Source organism: Phallusia mammillata, chromosome 5, assembly GCF_965637545.1.
Source record: "Phallusia mammillata chromosome 5, kaPhaMamm4.hap1.1, whole genome shotgun sequence".
Classification (NCBI taxonomy): Eukaryota; Metazoa; Chordata; class Ascidiacea; order Phlebobranchia; family Ascidiidae; genus Phallusia; species Phallusia mammillata.
The window spans coordinates 10665400-10692108 of record NC_137256.1 but is presented as its reverse complement, the minus strand read 5'-3'; the positions used below and the strand labels follow the sequence as shown (position 1 = coordinate 10692108).

Below are 26709 nucleotides of genomic sequence, written 5' to 3'. Positions count from 1 at the left end.
CATGGCGCTAAATCGTTTGGGTTCTTTGGAACGTCGCATGAGACGCGACTCCGTGCTACGCGATGCGTATACAAAGACGGTACAGGGTTACATAGCTAAAGGCTATGCCGAAGAAGTTCCAGATGAGAAACAGTGTGCAGAGGTAGTATGGTACCTGCCGCATCACCCTGTCACAAATCCACACAAGCCCGGAAAGGTGCGGGTAGTTTTTGACTGTGCTGTCAAATACCGCGACCAGTCGTTGAATGATGCTTTACTCCAGTGTCCGGATCTGACCAATTCCTTAGTAGGAGTTCTTTCAAGGTTTCGGATGGAAAGGGTAGCTCTTGTGGCCGACGTGGAGGCCATGTTTCATCAGATTCGTGCGAAGCCGACAGATTGTGATGCACTTCGGTTCTTGTGGTGGCCCGATGGCGATGTGTCGAAGAAGCCCACCGCACACAGGATGCTTGTTCATTTGTTTGGAGCGACTTCTTCCCCTTCCTGCGCGAGTTTTTGTCTTAAACAAGCCGCTGATGATTTGCGAAGCGAATTTCCAAATGAAGTCGTCGAGACGGTAGAAAAGAATTTCTACGTTGACGACTGTTTAAAATCCGTGTCGACTGAAGCAGAAGCAGTTCAGTTGGTCAAAGGTATTTGTGCACTTCTCAAGAAGAAGGGATTTCGGCTAACCAAGTGGCTTAGCAACAGCAGCGAGCGAGTTCTCGCGTCTATTGATGAAGAGGAACGGGCTAAATCGGTGAAGGAGCTGGACGTGGATGGTTCCTCCTGCGAGAGGGTACTTGGTGTTCGATGGAACGTTTCGTCGGACGAGTTCGGTTTCAATGTCGATGTAAAGCAGCCTACACCAGAAGGTCAAAAGTCGGTGGTAAGTTCCTTATACGATCCTCTTGGCTTTGCAGCGCCTGTGATCGTGGTGGTCAAGACGATGCAAAGAGATCTCTGCAGAAAGCAGCTGGGATGGGATGACGTTCTTTCCGATGAAGACTCCGAATCGTGGGCAAAATGGTTGCAGCAACTACCGCGGTTAGGAGACGTCGTTCTGCCAAGATGCGTGAAGCCCCACGATTTTGGTAAGGTGCGAAAAACGGAATTGCACCATTTTGCAGATGCGTCATTTACAGCTTACGGTGCGGTGATCTATCTGAGGCTGGTAGACGAGCGAGGACGCATTCACTGCTCGTTTGTAATAGGCAAGACACGCGTTGCCCCCCTGAAGACATGTTCGATTCCCCGCCTGGAGCTGACGGCGGCCGTTGTTGCAGCCAAGTTGGATCGACTTGTGAGAAAGGAGCTGCAATTGTACGAATGCCAATCCGTGTTCTGGACGGATTCGACTGCGGTTCTTCAAAGTATTCGCAACTGCAATAAGCGCTTTTCAGTGTTTGTTGCAAATCGCTTGGCCAAAATCGAGGATGTTTCCCGGCCTAGTCAATGGAGACACGTCAGCACCAAGGTAAATCCAGCGGTCGAGGCGTCTCGTGGACTCAGTGTGAATAAATTCCTTAGGTCCAGCCGATGGCTTACTGGACCCCAGTTTCTTTGGGAGCAAGAAGATGGATGGCCTACCTGTCCGGACTTGTCGTCATTGCCAATCGAATTTCTTTTGTTAAAGAAAGAAACTCAAACCGTTTGTCTGGTCGCCAGCGAATCCGCTACGGATCGACTCATTGCCAGATACTCATCACTCAATCGGCTGAAAAGGGCTGTAAGCTGGTTGCTCAGATTCAAATCGATGTTGATGTCAAGGAGGTTTCCTGCCAAGTATCAAGCACCTACTGGGCAACTGACCGTTGTTGAACTCAAGGCTGCCGAGCTTGAGATTGTAAAGTATGTACAGAGACGAAGTTTCCCGGAGGTTATGGCTGCGATGTCAAAGGCCAAAGGCGAACCTGTTCGTTTACCAAAGAAAAAGAGGGCTCTTGGAAAGCTCAACCCAATTATTGTCGATGGAGTTATGAGAGTTGGTGGAAGGCTCGAGCGTGCATGTGTCGAGTTTGATATGAAGCATCCGATGATTCTTCCATACGACCATCGATTTACAGACCTGGTGATTATGCAGCAGCATGACGAGGTTGGCCATTCTGGAATGGGACACACGTGGTCGTCTCTCAGACAACGCTACTGGATCATCAAAGGAGGGGTAGCGGTTCGTCGTGTTCTCGGCAAGTTTGTTTCCTGTCGACGAAGAAATGGCTCCCTGGGCAAACAGATGATGGCAGACCTTCCTGCTGCGAGACTGCAGGCCAATAAGCCGCCGTTCTCAGTGGTCGGTGTCGACTACTTTGGTCCTTTCCTTGTGAAGCAAGGACGAAGTGAGGTAAAGAGGTACGGGTGTATCTTTACCTGTTTTTCCACCAGGGCCGCGCATATCGAAATAGCGCATTCACTGTCGACGGACTCCTTTATCGGAGCTCTCCGACGTTTTATCGGTCGTCGAGGACGGCCAGACCAGATCTTTAGCGACAACGGCACAAACTTCGTTGAAGCTGAGCGCATCCTGCGCGAAGAACTGAACCGGTGGAATCAGAGGCAGATCTACAAATATCCGCAACAACGTGATATTGCGTGGAGCTTCAATCCTCCCACTGGGTGGGGTTTGGGAGCGAATGGTACGCTCTGTGCGCAAAATCCTCAACGCTCTGCTCTCGGAGCAGACCTTGTCCGATGAGAAACTGATGACGCTGATGGTGGAGGTCGAGGCCATGTTACATCCTATTTGCCAGTAATTGCCAAATTCTATTGATTCCCGCTTTTCTTTACCACAACTTGTGTTGTAACCTAGTGCGTTGTGTGACGTAACAATCGACTGCCAGTTTTGTGTAATAACGCAACGTGGTTTAGTTCTTTTCATTGCCTACTTCCGTGGAGCACGGTGCTGCGTCGTTTGTTGTAGAAAAGCTGTTTATTGTCGTGTTGACGATTATTGGTGAGTCACTTTGTATATATGTGTTTAATGACTCAATATTGTGAATTACCATAATGAATGCTAACCGCTGTGAATTTGACCTAAACTGCAATGACCTAAATGTCATTTCCCTTTTTTAATAGTCGTACTGTACGTGTAGTTGGGTTCATTCAAGTTTCTAAAGTTGTAATTGTTTATGCAGCGTTCTTGTACGATACTCACGTGAAGCGTGACTTTCTACACTGTTGCACTACATAGCTTGGTAAGCATTGTGTATGACGTCATAATGGCATATTGTGGTCTCATGTTTTTATTGTGTATTTAGGTGTGTGACAGTGATTTCTGGGATCGCCCATGTTATTTGTTTTCTTCCGGTTCCCATAACAGTTGGTGAGCTTAAAGTTACATTCCTACATTTAAAGCACAGTGCTAATACCATGTCTTTGTAGAAACCGTTTTCTATTCGTTTCCGATCGTTTCTATCGCCTCCAACCGTCCTCTTCATTCTTCATTGAAAGTGTTTGAATATAAGATCTACAAAACACCCTATCTGTGTGGACTGCGTGTTGGAGACCTTCAGGATTCGCGTTTCAATCCCCCCTCGTGTGACGTTCCGCGCTGTTACCGGGGCGCGTTCACGGGACGTTATAGGTAGAATAATCGCGATTACATACGAACACATTTGTACGCAGGGCGCAAACTTGCAAGAAATGTTGGGTTTACCACTGAAGTTTTGTCGAAACGCTCAAAACGAAATAACAGTTTAGGACAACAAAATTATACCTCTCCCATTGCGACCACAAAAATCTCACGGTGCAATACAGAAGTTATTTTGGATTTAAAGAAAGCCTTGGTATAACAGGTACCTGTTACTATTATACTGAAGTATTCAAAGGCACCTCTGGGTAATGATTGTTGACAGTAGGGCTTGAAGTGAATTACACTTTGCGTTTAATACAATGACATTAAGTTTGTTAGATTGTCCAAATAAATGAGGACGGAAACGGAGTTAAGAAAATCGTCCCCAGTTAAAGCAGGTAAGAGTAGAAAGAAAAGCGTTATGGACGCACAAGCGCAGTAAAACACAAAACTCCCACTTACATGATAATGTTAGGCGATCTGCTCAATTGAATTTCTTCCATATTTCAAAGCCTTTTACCCCCGCAAATTTGTCTTGTACAACGAAGTAGCAAGTTGTGTTTTTACTTAATGTTGTAATAAGTAAATCTTATTGATTCTTCACGCTAAATTTGTTGCATATTATTCTGGCGAACTATGGTTGACGATTTGTTATTCTGTGATATTATTTCGACAAACAAAGACATTGTTTCAACTAAACGCGCTGTTGTTGAATGCTAAACTTTCAATTTCAATCTTCTTCCTTCCTAGATGTATGTGTAGTCATTAATATGCCTCTCCCACTACGCACACTAATATGCGCTTTTTGAAATCCAAACATGTGTACACCTAACCATCGGTTCTATTTGGCTTGACCTCCATGTTAGAAAACCCTATTATTAATATTATTATAAGGTCGTGGTCAAATCTACTGCTTTAAAGATGTATTTCCAGTGAAAATCTCTTTGTAAAACTGAAAACGGAGCATTGCTATAAATATTAGCTGCATTACATCTACATTAGGCACCAGAACATCACGAATTTCGGCTTTATTCCTCTCTTCGCGATAAAAACAATGAAAAAGAATTTTGTACGTAAAACATTCAAAGAGTCTACATCAGTGGTTCTTAACCTATCTGGTGTGGTTTCCCACTAAAGTCAACCACCAACTTCGAATTTCCCCCCTTTGCCATTTTTTTAAGTGATGTTTTGTGTCCTACGTTAACAAAAAAATATTGTTTAAACGAAGTGATTTTTCTGGTTCCTAAAGGTATACTGCAATCTTATTTAGTTTAAATAGTGCTTCTGTGAGAGGGTAAAACTTTTTGGAACATTGAAGAGTCTCTTCTGCTTGCATTAGTCATTTATTGCATCACAATCAACAAAGGAAAGGCTTTCATTCGCGCACAATAGCAAAGTCATTGATACTTCTAGTCTTGTCTGTGATGTAACAAACGGCCTTTGGATTTGTATGTGTCTTGTAAACCTTTGTGAAATTAATCTTTCATGTTGTTGCAAATCTTTTTTATTAAATTAACTTTCAATGGTTAATTCAAAGCCGCATGCAGGCCCGAGTTTGGTTACCTAACTTACATAATTTCCCTCTGAAAACATTAAATTTCCCACTAGTGGGAAATTTCCCACCGATTAAGAACCACTGGTCTACATAAAAAATGATTTGCATTGGACAGGAAGAGTAAACGCGGCTTACACACGAACACATTTAAGAATAAAATTGCGATTAAAATATTTCTACTTAACAATCAGTTGTGTTGGCTAAGCACTAACGTTTTGTCGAAACGCTTAAATAAAACGAATTTAATACGCTTTAAGACCACCAAACTTCAAGGGGAAATACGAAAGTTACTTTGGATTGAGAAAAGTAACATGATGGCATGACAGGTGAACTGACGCACATGTTAAAGTATTCAAAGGCACAACTGGGTAAATTCGTATTTATCACAAATTTCAATGACCGTAGAGGTTAATAGCAGCGCTCAATTTCAATTACACTTTGCGTTAAATAAAGTAACTTTAATTTTGTTAGGTTTGTCCAAACGAACAAGGGATGCATTAGGCGGAGTTAAGAAAATCGTCCCCAGTTAAAGCAGGTACGAGTAGAAAGACAAGTATCATGGACGCACAAGCGCAGTAAAACACAAACACACATAACTTATTGTATTTTATGACTAAAGCATGAATGCGAATAAAGTTATAAAGCGTCCGTGTATTATTGATGGTTTCTGTTTAATATTACTACTGAGATAGTTGATGTCAAAAGTCACAGTTTATATTGCTAGATAATGAAAATGGGCAAAAATGGTAACACATTGCGCATTGCACTGCAACAATTAACAGGGGGTATTTCGTGCGGAAAATGTTGTAAAATAAAAATTGGCAAAAAACAATACCAAAATATATTACAGAAGGAATCACGGCAAGACAATGTATTGTGGTAAGCAAAACAAGTTTTTTTACAGAAATAATACACCAATAAGCGCATTGAATTCATAAAACGAAATAATCCAGATACTATGTATAATAGTTTCACAGTATTTACTTTGATAAATAACGTATCTAGTACACAACAACAACTGGAAATAACATAAATGCAATTACTTCTTTTAACAATGATATTGATTTTATGATATTGATTGTTACCAGATTCGTTGTTTATCTGCACAGCGCCCCTGGCGGATTATGGCTCGACGAAAGAAGTGGCAAAGCAAAAACAAAAACACACACGACTATTCAGTTAAAAGGCTGCACAAGCACAAAAACAGAGATTTTTCAAAACAAAACACAATCACGAAACCGATATTTCTCAAAATATAAATAAGCAAGATATAAGTTTCTTTTAAAGTTATAAATGTAATACTGCTATTTAATCATAAACATTACTGCCAAGGTAGTGGTGTATATACCGTGTTCTACAGCTTGATTGAAAACATGTACTGATGATGACAACAGAGATTGTCGAAACGTCTACACGATGTATTCTATATACACCACTACCTTGGCAGTAATGTTTATGATTAAACTACTTTTCAAGTCCGTGCATAGTGTTCCTTAATACTGCTATGTTGCAGGAAAATTATGGAAGCGCTTGCAATGCAATAAGTTTGGTAGGAAAAAGAGTGTGTGTGTGTGTGTGTGTGTGTGTGTGTGTGTGTGTGTGTGTGTGTGTGTGTGTGTGTGTGTGTGTGTGTGTGTGTGTGTGTGTGTGTGTGTGTGTGTGTGTGTGTGTGTGTGTGTGTGTGTGTGTGTGTGTGTGTGTGTGTGTGTGTGTGTGTGTGTGTGTGTGTGTGTGTGTGTGTGTGTGTGTGTGTGTGTGTGTGTGTGTGTGTGTGTGTGTGTGTGTGTGTGTCATCGTAAAAAAGTGACAATGCATGGCACTGTCCAGAAAGCGGTTGGCGACAGCATTTGTAGAACCAGAAGCCAACCTAGCACTGGAATCACAACATCACATCAGAAATCTACGTCATCGCTGTGAGTAGCGCACGGACGTAATGAGTCGCCGTTATCGCCTTGCGCAGGGTTTACGTCACTGTGACGCAAGAAGTTGCGATGGCAACATTGGGGCGTTGACATCTGGCGGATGTTGTGACGTCATCAGCAAACTCCGTCGAATTAAAGCGATTTGTCACTGGTGACGCGAAGTTTCCATGTATGACGTAAGGTTGCCATAGTATGTCGATCTTCTGCTTCAGGTGAAACGTCAACGGAATGCTGTGACGTCGCTGATGATGTCAAGGGGGACCAGCGTAGAAGGATCGGCATCTGAAACGTGAAAAAAATCGTTAAAACTACAAACCAAACAAGACAAGCATAAACCTACGCAACTATTACGATTTTGTTACAAGTATATTAACACTAAATATTTAATCCATTAGTAATTTAAATACACTTTTCTTACCTTTTTCCATTGAGGTTAAAATCGTTGCGATCGTCAGTTGGATCGGGTGGTGACATCACTGGATTAGATCGGGTTGTGACGTCACTGGATCGAATCGGGTTGTGACGTCACGACACACTGAATCTAAAAACATATAAGCGAATAATAAAAACCACGTGTATAGGATCGCAAAACATTTTCAGTAAAATAAAGTTAGTTACTTACGTTGAATTTTTAGAACGTCAGTTGTCATCATTATTATTTTTATTGCAGCAGTGAATTAAAAAACCTTTGGAAACAGGAAACATAAAACTTAATTTTCTAAAAATGGTGAAGTCTTAAAAAGCTGAAAAACAAAACCAAGTTTTGGTAAACCTGCAAAAAAAGTAAGTTAGTCTTATGACATTACAATGCTTGACACACATTTATATACTTGCCAGAAAAAGTGTCGTTATCATTTTGAAAATCCCTAAACACCTAATAGCTAGAAATAAAAACAAAGACCTGAAAAGCAAACAAAAAATTAGTGGGAATTAGATTGCTATATTTTACATCAATTACCGAGTTTCCTAATATCTGTGAAATATAAAAATGATTAAAACATCAATGACAAATTCCCTAAATCTGAAAAACAGAAGTTTTTAAAATCTAAAAACCTAAAAAACCGCTTGTTATAAAATATAAGATTTGTTAATTTCCTATTACCTACAAAACTTAATCGTTTAAAAAAATATGTAGTTTGCGGAATTGCAAATTTCAAAAATACCTGAAATATCCTGTTATGCACATCAAAGATTTGAAAAAGATTCAACATTTCTGACATATTGTTTACAACCAAAACCAAATTTTTGATTCCAAACCTGAAAAACAAAAAAACAAAATCACATTCCAGTAATACAGGTGGTAACAACAAAAAAACTTACAATTTAACAAAAGTCTGCTTCAAGGACAACAGCAAAACCTGAGTTCTGTCACGACTAAACTTTTTAAGTTCTAACACTTGACGATGGCGGTTCGCATGGTTAAAGCGAGCGACTGGCGATAAAAAGGGCACAACAATAACATGAAGAACCTGTCGGCTGATGTAAAAGGCACAACACCCCCCAAGAACTGGTCTACTTAAAAAGAATTAAAGGATAGAAAAAGTGGACTCCGCACACAGTTTTGTTGATAAAAGAGGGAAAACGAAAACAAGTTTCTGTAAAAACGTTGGAACCGCCATCGTCCCTGCGCGGTCGACGTAAAAGTTTTAACACACAAGCTTGCCTCAACTAACTGCACTGCATACAACCGCCGCAAATTAGCCTAGAAAAGTAGAAAGTGAGTCTGTCGTGTTTTCAACCACACAAATCGCCACTGCGGCCGGATCAAGCAGGAAAACGGAACTGAAGTTAGTATGTAATATGTAAGCATAAATCCAAAAATAAAAAATGGGTTTAACCAGCATAATGGGAAATTTGGGGCATTTGATTCTGCGAACATTTTAGCATAAAAATTACAATTCGATTAACAGAAGTTATTGACATGACATGCTCGATATCCGATTCGCGGCCTCTTTTTAGAAAAGAAAACCTTGAGCCGAACGTACAAGCATGGATAAAACAAGCTGGTCAAAACCCGAAAAAAATCCACAAAATCCCTATAATTACAGTTAGGATAGGCGCAGCAAAATTTTAAAACGGAACAGTGACCTTTAACGGCGTATAACTCAATAACATGGCGTCACTGTCCCTTGCCCTCAGAGTCCCCCCCCCCCCCCCCCCCCCCGCAAGGACCCAAATTTGTTACGCAAACGCAAGGCTGGGGGAAAAAAATTAACAACAGTTTGCGCCCTATCAGGGTGGCTCACGGGACTTTTCTGGCTAAATGCTATGTCGGCCCCCTCAGGCTCACAAGCCAAAGCCTTCATTGAGAGTAACTGTGTCCGGTACTCGGTCCCGCGTGTTTCTAAGCGCACCTTATTTTAGCTAAAGCCATTTAACAACGCGCCACACCTAGCTAAAAATCGTTCTAAGCTAAAATCCCTACGTGGCGCGCGAATCCCGAACGTACCACACCTATGTTAACTATAACCTACCCTTAGTTAAAGAGTGCCACTCTAGTTCTAGCCCTAGCGCCAACTTGCTGACATAGTAGCACTCCTATAGTAGTCCTTACTATTTTGGTCACTATAATATCTCTCGCCGGTGGCATATAGTTGGATCCAGTGTTTCTACACTAAATTATATATGTCCTTCATGTTTTAAAGGTTGAAAATCTCTTTAAGCAAGTGAAATTAAACGATTTTAAATTTTTGAGTTGAACGGTTGTGAGCCTATGTTGTAACTTTATGTTTAAAAAGTGTTTTATGTTTTACCAATTTGCAAACTGTTGCTTAACTCTTTGTAAATATTATCGTGTACCATTTCTATTGTTGAAGTATCTTTAGCGCAGTGTATTAAACGTAAAGCACAAAGGTTTAAAAAGATTAAACGTCCTATCAAGAAATCAATTGGCAACTTTATTGTGACGTTTAGGAATACTCTGAAAAAGCACGGAATGTGCCAAATATTTTTGTGTCATCTTGTGGCACGATAGAAATTAAAACTAATGATGTAGCGAATCGGCTAGAAAACCTCTGGAGCGAAACTAAATATTGGGCAGTTTATCACAGAATAAATACGACCGAAATGGCCAAGATGTTTGTGACGTCACGCGAAGTCGTACGCTGTACATAACCACGTAAAAACAGAAGTGTTATACAACAGTCTTGTTGTGTTATATGACGGTCTTCGTTCTAGATTTTTAAGATTCCCTCGACCGTCGTTACCAGTAATGATCTTTTGTCTGAAAAAGACAAAACTATGATAAAAACAGTTAACGAAAGATTTTGAGGTATACGCAATTATCCGGAAAAGACCCAAGTTTTTAATTTGTGTGCGCACATGATTCGATTTTGGCGGCATGGCAACACATTTTTCGGCCGAAATGGAATCTTCACGAAAATCGCTGATTTGGCAGAACGATTTCGGCAAACCCAAACTTCGGAAAACACGAACGTAAAGGGCGCTGTTGATCCGGATTGAGTTCGAAAAAGCGGTGCTATGCCATAAATTGTGTTATTTTGTTAGGTATACACCCCTATTGTCAAACCCAGTCGTTTCTCCAGCGATATTGCAGCCTCTCAGGCCATTTTCTCTTTACCAGGTACAGCTGCTGCGCTTTTAACTATTGTTCACTCTATCTTTGTTTTATTTTTGCATATTTTCAACTGTTAGGTTTTCGCACTGTCTTCTGTTTTTTTCGTGCCACATTCCCACAAAGTGTTACTATGTTTGCTGTATCAAGGTGCACGTGAACAAAATACAATACAATAGAAATTGTAATTGAGTTCGGGAAAGGGCCTGTAAGTAAACAAATGCAACGAGACTTCCCTTTTTCAACGCGTATGTGCATGTGCACAGGTTGTATATTGATTTGGTATTGAGTCGCATTGTCTGCATTCCTGTAGAGTAGATCCTAAAAAATGTGTTCATTAAATAGGTTTAAAAGTGAGTTTGAAACGCACAGTGAATTCGTTTTACAAATCAACAACTTTAAATTTGGTTTCGCTTGATTTCATAAACCAGTCAAGTATGAAATCGTTCCTCTTTACTTCGTGTGAAACTTCTGTGAAAAGTCTATTGTATGACCAAGTATTGCTCATCCAGCAGTTTTATTGTAAACAATCGACGTTTTTAAAACTGCTGGATGAGCAATACTTGGTCATACATTATGCCTGGCAGCAATAGCTTATTTCATGAAAAGTCTATTGTGTCTGTTGATTGTTTGGGTTGGATTTTGTTACCACTGAAGGTTTTTTCTAGGTCTATTTGACACACCAGGATTTATCAACCTAGCTTATGTCATGACATGCATGTACTGCTTTAGTTAGCTACGCATATGTGCAATGGTGAGATTCAAATTTTTTGTCAGCCGGTTCTGATACAAAAAGTCATAGTTCCATTGACAGTAACCAGTAATGCTAACCGGTTCGCTGATCTCATAAAATTTCGTGAGACGGTTCTATAGAACCGGTGCGAACCGGCTGAATCCCACCACTGCATATGAAATGCATAACAAATTGTAGACAGGCTCGTAGCAGAGGTAGATTTTTCCCTGAAGGTGTATCTAAACATAAGAAGGCACAAGTTGGCCATTACTTGAGAGATGAAAACTGATTTTGTGTTTTTTGTTACATAACCTTGATAAAAAATAACTAAAAACTTTTCATAACAAACGCTAGTGCTATAGACACGGAATTGAGAAGCAGCTCGATTAAAAACCAAACTTTCAATTAATGTGTGTGACGAATACATGCACTTGTTTATGTTTTCCAAAGGTTCAAACGACTTATTTGTTATATTGTTATCTTTAAAAGACAAAGGTATAAGCGAGACAAAAATGTTTGGTTACCTTTGGCATGTATTGAATACGCCATAACTACTGTTGTGTTTTCTTAAATGACAGACCTAGTCTTTGCCAGTGTGTCAATACAAAATGTTCAATCTAATCGGCCTTTGTAACTTAATCAAAAAAGAAACATTCAAAAGTTAGTGAAAAGTGAACACTTATTATTGTAGATGTGTGTTTCTGCTTCTTAATGAGTTTAAATGACTTTATTTTCAATAAAGATCGTCTGTTATTGATGGGCTATGATGCAACCTGCTGTATCTTAACTGCTGTCTAAACTCAGGGCACTAAGCTAATAAAATGGCACTGAACAAACAGATCCTTTACTTTGAGTCAGTTGACAATGTTTACAGGAGAACGATAAGCGCGGGTGACCTCGAACAATTTCGTCGCGAACACTGGTTGTCTGCTTGTGAATATTTCCTCGGGGCCACCTTGAGGAAATATTGCGACCACCGTGGCAAAGAAAAAAATGCTGACGTCACAGGCAGGATTATTCATGAAATTGGGCGAGTTTACAGACGAAGAACTCCCGACAAAATGTCACTCATTAAATCTGCGGTTCTGTTTAACGCAGCTTTACAGCGTGAACCTGGAAATTCAGCCGAAATATGTGAAGACTTAAAAGAACTTTGCATGCATGTTCTTCAGCTTGCTAAATCGGTCGACGTAAGAGCTGACATGGTAAACCAGGCAAAAATTACCAAATCTAAGATCAACGCGCTAAGACAACTAGTCAAAAACCATTTTAATGTTTCTACCCCACAAGCGTCTGCATCCAACAATCCTGAAAAACTTAACAGTATTGAAAGAATCGAAAACTTACAATTGGAAGTGACAAAAGGATATAGTGACGCAATGAAAGGTATTATGACGTTTTGTGTCAATGCTGTTGGGCCGATTCCTTGCGCTTACGCTTTGGTAGGTATGGGTTCGCTTGCAAAGCAAGAAATTACTCCTTATTCTGACTTCGAAAACCTCATAGTCTTACAGGAGGGCGTTCAAAATCGGAGCAACTACGAAGAGATACTAGAATATTTCCGCTGGGTGGCGGTGTTGTTTCAAATTATCTTGGTAAATATGGGAGAAACGATTCTCCCTTTTATGGACATTTTTGCATTGCGCGGTTGGCTGTATGACGCTTTCACTAAATGTGGTGTATCGCCTGATGGCTTCGCCCCCCAGGCAAGCAAAAATCCGCTCGGAAGACAGCAGGCTACACCGTCAAAACCGTGGACCACTGAACTGATCAAACCAGTCGGCGAAATGCTGAAATACACCAAACCCATTCACGATCTTAAGAACGGCTACCATTTGGCTGATATGCTGGGCAAAACCTGTTTCGTAGCGGGAGACGAGTTGGTGTATGAAGAGTTTGCTGAGGGAGTGCGCGAAAACTCCGGAGCCAGAGAAGAGAAGTTTTTTGAAGAGGTTCGCGGCGACTTAAAGAACTTTTCAATCATGTCGCGACTTCCTTATGTGCAAGATTCACGTCAACTCGATGTTAAACGAGTCCTGTTTCGCGTAACTACGCTATTTGTGTCAGCTCTTGGTCGATATCACAAAATCCAAGCGCCATCATCGTTTAAAATCACTCGTAAACTGGTCGCATGCGGCGCTATTGGAAAGGAATTTGGTGATGACGTGTTGTACTTGCTTGGTGTCGCCTGTGAGGTTCGTCAGAAAGTGTACAGCCGCTTGGAGGCGCAAGAGGACCGCTTACAAAACAAGAAGCGCGAAAATGAGTCGACTATTGTGGACCTCTTAGGCGAAGAGACCGCCATCTTCTACTTTGAGACTGCTTGGAAACTGCAGCTCTTGGTGGCTGAAACTGTTGGTGGTGAAAATCCGTTAGAACGAGACGAGGAGGACCCAGTTATGACAAGGATGTGGATCTACTACTCGTTGAGTCTTTGGAGTAGAACTCTGGAAGCTTGTCGCCAGCTAAAACTACTCGACCTTCCGACTGATGATATTGAGCCAAAGCATGCCTTGCTCATTGGTTTGTGTTACGTGAAGCTTGAGCAGTACAAGGAGGCCTTGAAGTATCTGCAAGCTGTCGAAATCAAGTTGCAAGATAGCGAAAGCCTAGATTTACTTGTGAGCCAAACCGAAATCCGAAACTGCCTTATGAAATTGGGTTATCAAGCAGAAGCTATGGAATCGTTAGGTAAAAGTGTAGATATTCGAAACAAACTCATAGGGGGTCGCGGGGTGCCTGATTTGTGGAACGCTGTGACAATGATGAGTAAGAATATGGTGCAGCACCCCTTGGTAGATGATAAACAGGAGAGCCATCACGTGATTGCCAAGCGCTTACATTTCTACGGCCACGTTTGCCGCGGACGCCAAGAGATGCAACTGGCCCTGATGTTTTACTTGAGGGAGCTAGAGATCAGGAAACAGCTCACTGCCGAACCTCTGAGGGATAAAAAGGTAGCGAAATGTTATCTGTACGTCGGGGAGTGCTACTTGTACCTTAAAGATCTCGAAAAAGCTGATGAGTACCTGGAACGCGCTGGGACAATTTACGCCCTGAATAATTTTACCCCAGTTCGTGGAATGGTCCTGGAGCTGAACCGAGCTCAAGTGGCCATTCTGCGCAAACAGTATGATCGCGCCATGGCGCACTTTCGCAACCAGCTTGAGCTTGAACTGGGGAATGATGAGAAGAATTTACTCCGAATTGGTTCCTGCCATTGCGGCATCGGCACCGCGAATCTGTACAAAGGAAACTACGATGAATCAATAGAGTGTTTCGAAACTGCGATTGATGTATACGCCCTGTCGAAAGTAGAGGTTTTACGTGATCAGAGCATTGCGTTCTGCCATAGGTGGATCGGTGAAGTAAAGAGACAGAAAAAAGTGGCTGAAGCCAAGAAGGAATTACCTCATACATCATCGCAACAGCCATGATGAAAACAATGATATTTATTTTTATTCATTTCCCTATGTTGGATTTGCAGCAACTAATATTGCCACTATATATTTTTGCCATCACAAATACTTTAGGTTTTTGAATTTTCCCACTGTGACTGTGGTAATATGACAAGGAAACAAAAGCGGTATGACCGCTTTCATTTTATTGATGTTATATGTACAGGTGGCCTAGAAGCCAATTATATCAGACTTACAGCTTAGCTTAAAGTGGCAATGAAACGAATTTCAAGCACGTTTGCGTTGCATGTTTTGTCATACGTTTTAAGGAATAAACATTTTCAAAGGGACAACTTTTTGGCGTTTTGTAACGCCATTTTTTACAAATTATTTTTAAATCATTTTTTTACAAATGAGGTAAAATACACCGAAAGTACACTGACATTAAGGAAAGTTCTGCCAATAATTGCAATGAATTTGAACTACTGGATGAAAAAAAACATTCATACCTTCGGTTAGTTCAGTGGTCCCCAAACGGGGCGGAATGTTCATTCATTTTTACATGTGGTTTGTAAATAGACACTTGAGATCGGGGAATATAACTTATAAAGTTGATAAAAGACAAAACTTTACAAAATATCTGTATGGTTTATCATCTACTATGTAATACATTAGGGAGGAATGAGAATTTTTATAAATTGTTAAGGAGGGGATTTGCCGATAAAGGTTGGATACCACTGGTTTAGTCCTTACAGTTTCTGACTTATATTAAGAAAGAGTTTCATCAACAAACAACTGTACAACTAAAAAAAAACATGTTCAATTTTTGAATTTATTTGCACAATAGCAACATTACGAAAGAGCTGAAGCGACATTTGTTCGTCGCTCTGCGCACTACCAAGCACAACAGCTGGAAATAACACTGGACGTTGGGAGAAGCTGTAACTATAAGGGCAACCGCACTTGTTGAAGCCAAACTTAGTGGGAAAAAATAAGGCCAATTTCTTTTCAAACACAGCAATGAACTCATTGAGTTGGCTTTTGAGCTAAAAGTAACTTTCGACGGGATAAAACAAAGTGGTTTTGGGCATGTTAGATTTATATGTCAAGAAATTTTTAGTAAGTTTTGTTTGAAATTTACTATGCGGTAAAAAGTACTAAAGGCGAGGATATAGACTCTTACATTGTAATTGGATTTCAATTTCAGCTTTGTGCAGTCAACCATGAAGTGTTGGAATGATGCAAAACAAGTAAAATAAGAAAAACGTTTTACCCATTATGACAAAAAACTGGCTGTTTATTGGATTTGCAAGTACAATATTAGCTTTTCTTTCAGGTAGACACTCTTAATTCGATGTACCAAAGCAGCCAATGGTGTTAAACTCTTCTCCACATTATGACGCAATAATAAAGTGACCAGTAAACTATGACGAAACAATAGAAATACTTGAAAATTGACGTGTGAATTATTTTCAGCACTATTGAAATACATTTTAACTTCGCCAATTTGAAACGACTGTTCTGATTTTCGTTACAAACAGCATTTTTACCACGGACCACGGCAAAAACCATTTTACCATTTTTACAAAGGGTCATGGCAAAAACCATTTTACCATGGACCAATGCAAAACATTTTACCATGGACCATGGCGAAAACCATTTTACCATTTTGACCAATGGGACCATTGCAAAAACAACGCCTTAGTGGAACTTTGCAAAGCTAGTTGGAAAGTTTTCGAGCATGAAACATGGTGGATGTGAAACAATGCTGGTAGTTTAAAACTTGAATGTAAAGCGGTGTAGGATAATATGCGAATAATATTTGTAAGGGAACGAGTGGAAACAACAACATGAACACAACAATTGCACAACAGACCGGATCTGGTGGAAACTCAGTAAGACGGCTAGAGTTTAAACAGAGTTGCGGAGTCGGACTCCGAAGTTGTAGTATTTTTTTGGTGGTCAAAGTAAAACTCTGAAAGTCGGAGTAGTTTTTGTTTAATTTGGGAAGTCGGAGTAGTACTCAAGAGTCGGGGGAGGGGAGGTCAGAGTAAATCTCCCGAGTCGAAGTATGTTTAAAATTTAGGAAGGCGGGGTACTATTCCGAATTCGCAACTAACAAGGGAGAGTCGGAGTAGCTGTTTTAGATTGGGGTAGTCGGAGTAGGACTCCGGTGTCGCAGTTATTAAGATGAAAACAGAGTTGCTTTTATGCTTTTATGGAGTCGGAGATCGGAGTGATATTTTTTGGCGATTCTGACTTTCCATCAATTTGTCAAAAACAGCAACAAATTGTTTTGTTTTTGTTCGAATTCAGAAGTTTGTTTAAAAGTAAAGTCAGAGTAAGAGTTGGAAAAATTTTAACCGTCTTTACAACAATGAGTTTAACATATTACTTCAGTAAGTCCGTAACATGGACGACAAGCTTATCAGCGTTTGGATGTCGCTAATTTAAGCAGATAAATATATAATTAAGTTGTTTTTTAGGCAAGGTAAGCAGTGGTGAACTTATAAATCAGTAAGTGGGTGTGAGTACTTGTGTATGCAAATAACTACGACAGGGGGACACAACTTTTGGCTGCATCACAGGCATCAATGCCTCCAAGAAGGCTAAATACAGTTTAGCAGGTGGACGCGTTTGGTTTGCAATTTAAGCCCCAATGTTTAAAAAATAAGTTTTTATTAAATTAGGTCCGTTTTTAGGACCATTTCTGAAGTCAGATGTATGGAAAATGAGTTTTTATTCAATTAGGTCCATTTTTAGGATAATTTTGAAGCCAAAATGTTTAGAAACTAGAGTTTTGTTAAATTAGGTTCTTTATAAGCTATTTTTTTTAAGCCAGATATCTAGAAAATACATCTAATTCAAACTAACTCTGCGTTGCCAAATAACCCAGAAAACACAGTCGCCAATAAGTTGATATGCCAGTGAGCAGCGAACGGCCGAAAGTTCGCATATTGGGCACCCCTGATTTACAACATTAAACGCCTTTACAGAGCTTTGAACATTAACACAACCTGTCATTTAAATAGCGCACACAGATAGCGTATTTCGCGCAGTTACTACAACCAGCATACTGGAATCTAACACTAAATAATTTACGCGCATTTTAAACTGAAAAAAAAAACATTTGTGGCAAAAAGTGGGCGGGGTCCAAGACACGCCCATTTTTTCACACACGCAACGTAACAACGTACGAGCAAGGGTCAGCGCTTAGTTTTAGTTTAACATTTCCAAGTAGGAAACGGGTACTTTCCCTTTTTGAGTACCGCGTTGACCCATTAACCAATCCCCATTCTGACCGACAGTTTGTTGAACAAGAATGATCTAAAAACAATAGGGTTGGGTTTACACACTGCTAATAAAGTTTCAACACCAGAAATGTAAGATATTGCTTTAAAGCTGTGTTTTGTGATGACGGAAAAATATCATATTTGAGCAAACACAGGATTGTGATATGCAAAAAAAACATTGATTAAAAGTCTGACAAATGGCAAAAAGCGCTTAGTGTTTAGTTTGAAAGCTTTGAAATTATTTTTCAAACAGTGAGCACATCAAAACACAAGAATGTGACTTTTATGCTTGTTATTTTAAAAGCAAAAAAGTTATTTCTCTCTGTAGTAAGTGCTTGACTTTGATCACAAAAATAAATCTTAAACTTAGTGGCATAAAATATTACATAACTAAAAAACAACCCCAAAAATATTCAACTATTTTCAATATTTTCAGCTGTATACTAATGTGTCTGTGTCATTTTATCTCAATACACTGTAGTCATAGCAACTATTTTGCTTACCTCATCAGCAAGTAGAGATAATTCTGTTGAGTCAGCAGCATCATAATCATACAGAACTCTTGCTTGCTTAGGTGGTCCTGGCATGTTGTTCGACACCTGTCCTTGTCCACTGGGATTCACAATCGTGTTTACCTGCACGTTGCCACGGTTACCACGGTTAAATAAGTTGGGAGATGCAGATGGGTCTGTGGTTCTGAAAAATTGTCAAAACTTGTAAACATCAGTAAAAAGTACAAAGCACAGAACAACATACAGTAAAACTCAGTTTTGAATGAAAAATATTGACTGGATTAGGCGCAGATCCGGATTAACTGATGTCTATTAGTTAAAGCCTTACCACATTACAAATCATTTGTACTTCGTTTTTTTCGAGTTAGTCCAAGATCCGGATTATCTGATCCAGTTTAACTGAGGTTTACTGAATTTTCACAAAAGTATGCTGGTGGGGATAAGTTTACACCTAATTAGGAACATCCATTTTTAACAGAGCTGGACCAACATTGGTTTTATACATGTGGTATGTAACAGCAATAAATTAAAAGTAAAAACGTATTGGCATTTTTGAATCTTGAACTACCAAGAACATCAAAAAAAGATGCAAGCACTTACGATAATTCTTTCTGCAAGTCTAACATGTGCTGATGGCATTTAGCAAAATATTCTGTTTGGGCATCAACAAATTCGTTTATACTTCGTGAATGGTGGGCCTGAAAGTTGAAAAAGATGCGTTAATGCAGTACAAAAACTGATGTTGTCAAAGCCGATGTTACATCAATACCAGTCCCACATTCTTCAACATATGAAAGGTTCATAGTCACTATAGATCAAAAATTCTTTAAGTAAGTTTGTATAGGTGTCCATAAAGCAGTTTGACGGTAATTTGGAAAAACTTTAGGGCTCCACTCGTGAGTTCTGTGCCTCCCTAAAGTTAAATTAGGGTTGACATGGATTAAATAGTTTGCTTTGTTTTTAATTGTGTTTGTACTTTCGGTTCATTGACAAATGGTGTTATTTAATAGTGTGAAACTCTATAATTAGATGAAGCAAAAGCCTGCTTGGTATTTAAATCAACAACGCTACTGCTGTTGTGGAAGGTTTTATAAAACATCCTTTGTGGCTTCTTCGAAAATGTCTGCATCATACATCACATCATACAGTGCATTTGCATTTGAATTTAGTAAAGACTTAATAGACTTAAAGAGGAAGTCTATCTACCTTCCTAAGCAGTATAGATTTAAATACATGGATTTGACTGCATAAGAAGATTAAGTAGTTATCTATTATGCACCACTTTAGGAGTCACTAATGGTATGTGACTGCATACAAATTGGTCACATGGTGAAATGCCCTACAATAATGGTTATTTGTCTTTTTAGACCCACTCAGCACTTGATACTTATAATAAATTGACATCCCTGGTTTTGCAATTCACCAAACTGTTAAAACAGTTGTGTGTGCCCTTGTTAACAGTATATATGTTCTTGGCATACACATTGTAAAAAAAAACACAGACCAAATCAGGTAGTTCATTTTTTTATCTTTTATTGCAATGACAAAATATTCAAGAGCTACTTAGACTAATTACATATGGTAAAAAACATGCTGGGAGCCACAAAGCTTTCGATTTTGTACTTAGTTTGTATCTTGCATATTAGGCACACTTGTTAAATCAGTCTTGTCAGCATTAAAAGCGAATGAATCCCCCCATGTAACATTGAATGTCATTTTTATGTCGTATGACATTTTTAAAAAAAGTTACTTAGATACATGATTCAAATGTTAATGCTAATACTGTTAGTTAAGTTTGAAGACGTTTGAAGATTAGATTAAGAATGTTACTTATTTAGTGTAGTAGTAGCAAGTGTTGCAAGCGACATTCAAGCACTTCCTGGTTTGTCTGCGAAGAGAGTCGAAATGCCGTTTCCTGCTTTGTAATGACATAATTACACAAAAATACCCCCCTTAGAATTAGACACCCTAGTTACCATTCAATATTGAGACTAGTGTTTGCACTGCTGCATTAAATAATTGCCCTGTGTTTTTTTTACCACAGAGCTTCATAGTCAAACTATTCTGCATCCTTTTGTTAAAGTAAGAGACATATAGTTTGCATTTGATTTCTAACATTTCAAAAAAGGCATTCACAAACCACTTTTTACCTTGCCCGGTGGTTAACAACTTTATTATGTAACTCGGTAAAACATAGAAGTAAATCATTACAAGACAAAATCCACACCTGTGTGCTGCTTACTCCTTCCAGTAACAATCTGGTGATTTCCTGCTGTCTGTCGAAGTCGGTCTGTGCAATTCGAAGTTCACTCTCAGCCTGTTTTGAACAAAAATACATTTGCTTATTATGTGTGTCCACATGCTACCAGTCGTTAATAAATAGTTTGTGTAAAATTACAACTAGCATTTTGAATATAAGGGAAATTGACTCTAACACTGGGAAAATGGGTTTGGGAAAAACTGGTACTTAATTAGAATACTAAGCATCTGTATTTTGAGTAAAAATCTATTCAGAAATTTACAGATACAGTTATTACTAACTGTAGCAATAATATGCATAAATACTGCAATCCTGGAGCATATATATACAATTAACATCCAAATTTTCACAAAATATTTCTATTTATTTAGTAGCAAAATATTTCATCATATTAATGGGACTAACGCTTTAAAAACATGTCAATTCATGTATATACCACAGCGCTGTAGCAGAAACAAGTGTTAAAGAAGGGTGTTTGATACAAAATAGTGATGTCACCTTTGTTCAAACAAGATCTATACTTGAAATGACGACATGTTTGAATTGCGGTTTTGCAAGAAAGGCCTTCTCAGCGTAACGTCACAAAGTGCTGCGAGTGTTTAAATTACAGTTGGATGTAAATTAAGTCTAAACAAAACTGCCAGTAACATTGAAATGTAACCAATGGCAACTTCAAAATTGAACAAAATTCAACATATGATGATCTAAGTTAAATCTAAAGATTGACATAGCTCTTAAGTTTTCCAATCATTATTGTTGTTTGTTAAAGTTGTCTGTGCACCATGCTATTAGCTTGTGCAAATTTTACTTTTAGCTCTTACGTTTTCTAGTGAGCTTGCCATCTAAATAGGATCACATCAACCGATCTTTATTTCATAATTATAATCACTAATGATGGTGTTAAGGCACCTGGTTCTATTTAAATTCTTCTTCACATCATGACCGTTAAAGGTAATGACCCAAACAGGAACACACACATGACTCAAAGTCAACTATAAGTCAACATATGCACAAAATTAGTTCACTTTAAGTAAAGTATTTTTTCACAAAGACAAACTCTTAACAAGATGCACTATATTTTGTAACTTTATATTTTAGGCAAAAACATTGTAAAATCAAGTTTCCTTTATCCTAGGTTTATATCATGAACATTACTGATTTACAGCATAAAAAATCAACAACTAATATACAGTATTACCATTACTCGACTATTTGTAGGAGATGCTTAATATACATTTTCAGTTACAAATTGTTTGTAATACTAGCTGATGTATCACTAGTATCAGCCTAGGTTTTTCTATGAGCAATGCATTAAGATATCAATTTCGGCCAAAAAAAGCACCATCAGTCAGATCGTATTTGAATAGGGGTTAAAGAAGCCATGTGCTTTGGTGAAATAGATATCCTAAAGAAATCATTGGCGGATTCAAGTCTGCTAAAAGCATCAGCTTGTATTACAAACTAATTGTGACTTGAATTGTCTATATCAGGGAATTTCAACAGCGGCTCTCAGGGCCACATGCGGCTCCGAACTACTTATTTTGCAGCCCCTCACCAGACTTCAGAAAAGATATTTTATTACCATGAAAGTCAACACCTAAAAAAATGATGTTTCAAATGTTTGGTAAAAGTTTACAATGCAGCATATTTACACACTATCATTATTCAACCCAATCAGTCTATTACCGAGAATAATAACGTACAGAGGTAATTGTTTATTGTATTATGTTTCATAAATCAGAATCAGTAACCTTTCTGCAGAGAAGTGTTATTAAAAAAGAAGCTATTCAGATTCTTGTTGTTTGCTGTTCACCTGCATTCTTTTTCAAATTTGTTTTTTTTTAGCTGAACTGTAGTTTGAATTCAATTGTGGTTTACATATTTTGTTCCCATACAACTACTTAGCAATCTATAAAGGCACTTGACTTACTGTTTGTCTAGCTTCAAGAGATTTTGCTTTTTTGACACGACTTTTGCAGGCGTCGAGATCAAGACGTTTCTTTTCAAGTAGTTTTCTTTCTTTCTGAATCGTTTTGCAATCACCGTCCAAAAAGTTGACCAGTGGCAGTAAAAAGTTTTGCGAGGTTGCAACAAGAAATGATTGTTCTGCTTGGCCCAGTTTCAACTGCACCTTGCCACACTTTAGAAGCGCACCACCTGAAATTTCAATTGTAAAAAGTGGTCACTTACGTTTAACATGTCCAATTAAATGTAAAATGTTAAAATGTCAAAAAAGGCAAGTGCATTTAACCTTTTTTTGATATGTATCTAATTCTAGTATATTGTTTGTTTCTTAGTCAAAGGACATATTAGATCCTTTTCATCTATATGGGAAAATGTAATAAATTAAATGTACTTAATTAAACACTTAACTGCAAGAAGAGTTGAATTTGTTCTGAACATAAAAATGTTTGGAAACAGCTAAATCAATAACTGTTGTTATCATCTGTGCAAATGTCTATTTTATAAATATATATCAATTGCAATTGTCACAAAATTTAGGGCAGCTGTATTTATACGACATAAAATTAATATGTGTTAAGCAGGAAAGTCAGACAATATATCGATTCACACATAAAACTGGTCATTCAATATTCATTCATTTTTTATAACCTCTGTTGCATGGTGTGCATGTTTCAATTCCCTGAGCTGGTATAACTGCTAATGTAGTTATATTACAAAATGATGCCAGCATAATGCATTTATGTGTCAGTAAAATAAAAAGAAAGTCATCAAGCAGGATGTTAAAAAACAAAACAAATTTCTGTGTAAATCAAAAATCCTTGAATTGGGCACCCTGGATTTAAGGAGTGCTTCATGATCTATAAACTAGTCCAATGTTTTCAACCATTAGACTGGTGCTGGTCTGGTTAAATTTTGGCACCGCTACAGCAAAATATACTAAAATTTTACCACTTATTTGTATGTACATAAACATCCTCACATACATAAAAATTATCAGTTCTATGGAATCACAGGCTCATAAAGATGTTTCAAAATATAATTTGTTCCCAAGCCTGGAGCAGTTACGAACCCTTCAACCGATGTGTATTGGATATATATAGTTGCAGAAACAAATCTCTGTGTAACATATTGAATACAGCAGCAACTTACCATATGCTGTACCAGGACCAAAGTCAGTTCCTGCCTCAATCATCGTATGTCCCAGTTGTTCAGTGTTGTTGGCTCGCTCAGGAGGTTTCCTATCAAGTTTGTGGTACACAAAGTCTTCCATTCTTGTGTCTGACAACAAAATAAAATAAGGTACACTAATCACAGTTTTGAATAATCTGAGCCAGTATATTTGTGTAAAACATAACAATATTTCGACATGTGTTATTGTTATCATCAGGTCATAAGAATTAAAAGCGACAGAAGGCATGCAACTAGGTGCGTGATGACAATAGCACTTGTCGAAACGTCGTTATGTTTTTCAAAAATAAAATAAAGTATAGAAAAGAATTGTAGTTTTTAACTTATCATGGTATAATTTTTTTACCAATAAAGTCAGTTTACATTGGTGGGTGACTTAACTACAGTCTTTCTGATATTGGGAATCTTTGGTACAAAAATATTTGGCTAGACAGTTCAATTCAAAGTACACATATTATTTGCGCTAGAGCAATAAATGTCAAAGCAAAGTAAATATTTCTGAGAAATACCTTAAGTGTGCAAAATGGCCAGCAAACATTTTTTGCTATAACTTTAGTTTTTAGGTCTGTTTTAAAAAGTAATGAAATTACGTTAATATTATCACATTTTGATGGAGTTCTATTTGATGGCACAAACAAAATTCCTTATTGCAACCTGTCTATAAAAATATTTCAATATTTCATCAAAAGTATCTTCAAACAAAAAAGTTTTAATTGATACACACCCACCAGTACATACAGACTGTATGTACTGTATGATACAGTTTATTAGCAATATTTGCACCAGTAGGTGTTGCAGTCCTGATGTAATCATTTACTCACTTGGATTTGGCTGCAAGGAACTTTCAGTTTGCATTTTGATCTTTTCTGTCCAGAACTTAGTTTTATCATATCTTGTTTGCAAAGTTTCAAAATTTGCATCATATTCAGTCTTTTCTGCATTTCCCAGTTTTTCTTCTGTGTACTGAAATCACAAACATAGCAAATGAATTACACCAAACAACACACAAACTATTAAAATAAGGCCTTGTCATGGATCAAGTTTTCGCTTGGACGGTCCTGGCTTAAACTCACTTATACTAAGATCAAAAAACCACAAAAACTAGTTTTTCGCTGGGAGTGTCCTAGTTTAAGTGCCTTGACATCGGCACAACTAGTCAATATGTTTGTCCCAGTTATACAGTCAAGCTACCATGTCCAATTATGGTGATACAACCCACACCCTTACTAATTGGGTATATATATTATCATGTCCCAGTTTGTTATTAATTTTACTTTTGTTTGACATAATTTTTCATTTTACATTCAAATACAGTTTTGAGTCTGTTTATGATATTATTGGATTATTAAAGTTTGTTAAAAGTTATTTGGTACATTTGCTTAACTTTAAAATTGTCCTTAATCTTCTTAAACCACATACATTTAATATAGATGATATTATGTGAATAAGAACTAAGGATGCAAAAAATAACAAGATTCAGTTTTTGTATGCGAAATTTTGTTGAAAATACATATACATGCAGTTTAAGGTAATACTTCAAAGAAACCTCCTGTTTACATTTAAAGGAAATCTTAGATAGATAGGCTTAATGTTTGTGGGTCTAATATTATTAAACTGTAATTGCTGGCTTGTTTTTATTGTCCCTCTTTCAGTCTGCAGAGTGTATGTGGAATTTTCTGCAAAAATTATACCTGTACAGCTCGTGAAAACATGGTTGTGGCATCAGTTGTAAGCTGACGTACATCAGGCATTGTGAGTTTTGGCACCCGGAATTCCATGGCAACAAACTACAAGAATATAAGCAAGAATAGATCCACTATAACTCTCTAAACACCATGTAAATTATGTTCTGAACATACAAACAATAAAATAACGCTGCAAAAAGTGTCCAATGGAAAACATGCTTTAACATAACCGATACTGTAAAAGAAGCATTTTGTCACAATGCACAGCTTATATCTAAATTTAATGAAGTCTACTATCGACAAACTATCAATGGAAAACATAACAATAGTGAAAATGCAATATTCATTGGTCGTTGCTCTGCAAATTGCAAGGCAATGTAATGGGGAAAATTGGTAACAACTTAGTATGCTAGCTTGGATGACATTTAGCAATTTGTTTTCATGTTCAACCATCATTAAGAACATTTCATGGTTCTAGTGATTTGTAGTTCATTAACAAGCAAATATGTCCATTTTCTGTGTTTTTAATTGCTTTCAAAGATGAAATAAAACACAAAATGTATTTATTCTAACAAAACTCGGTAAACACTGGCCAATTACAAGCTTAACAATTCACAAACTGCCCAAAAACAAATCGTAAATCACAAATTAAGCATAAAACTTCAATGAATTGCGAACTTTAACAAAATATTGACTTCATCAGGCATGATTTCACGCTTGGTTAAACCAATTACGTCATTACATCCTAACTCACGTGAACAAATCAGTCATCCATGAGATGTGTCTGTTTGTTTATTTATGGATTTTGCAAAGATTTAGCACCACAAATCTTTCGGCAGGCAACTGGATGTCAAAAACGAATTTGTGTTATAAAAAAAACGATTTTGTTTTCTTTTGCACTTTATATTCAATCTTCAATAATTAAACGTTTTTGAAGTAATGTGTCCTTAAGTAGATGGGGAAATGCGTTCTTTGCTTATTTGGGCATTTATTTAGTTACAAATTCTTTTATTACTGCATTTTTCAGCTAAAATCGACCCTGTGGTATGCTACCAGAGCCACTATATTGACAATATA

The 26709-nt window shown here is 38.0% G+C and overlaps 2 protein-coding genes and 1 long non-coding RNA gene across 4 annotated transcripts; 1 reads left to right on the top strand and 2 right to left on the bottom strand.

Annotated features, from left to right (window-relative positions):
* Window position 1: 1 nt before the first annotated feature.
* Window positions 2-2671, top strand: LOC145229539 (uncharacterized). The gene has a single exon (XM_080094895.1). The coding sequence runs from the start codon at window positions 2-4 to the stop codon at window positions 2669-2671; it is 2670 nt and encodes an 889-aa protein (XP_079951021.1).
* A 4227-nt stretch (window positions 2672-6898) lies between these two features.
* LOC145229787 (uncharacterized) lies at window positions 6899-7721 on the bottom strand. The gene is made up of 3 exons (XR_013860486.1): window positions 7647-7721; window positions 7443-7565; window positions 6899-7306 (listed from the first exon to the last, which is right to left on the bottom strand). It is a non-coding gene; the product is annotated as an uncharacterized LOC145229787 (long non-coding RNA).
* Window positions 7722-15547: 7826 nt separating this feature from the next.
* On the bottom strand, window positions 15548-25853 carry LOC145227927 (endophilin-B1-like). Of its 2 annotated transcripts, XR_013860009.1 has the most exons (9): window positions 25639-25853; window positions 24769-24910; window positions 23909-24037; window positions 22725-22951; window positions 20762-20851; window positions 19135-19232; window positions 18526-18718; window positions 17523-18056; window positions 15548-17306 (listed from the first exon to the last, which is right to left on the bottom strand). XR_013860009.1 is itself a non-coding variant. In XM_080092888.1 (8 exons), exons 1-8 carry the CDS (start codon window positions 25723-25725, stop codon window positions 17949-17951), a joined length of 1074 nt encoding a protein of 357 aa, XP_079949014.1. In that variant the 5' UTR covers window positions 25726-25853; the 3' UTR covers window positions 15548-17948. The 2 variants fall into 2 exon arrangements, 1 of the variants encoding a protein (XP_079949014.1); XM_080092888.1 differs by having other exon boundaries at window positions 15548-18056.
* Between the last annotated feature and the right edge of the window lie 856 nt (window positions 25854-26709).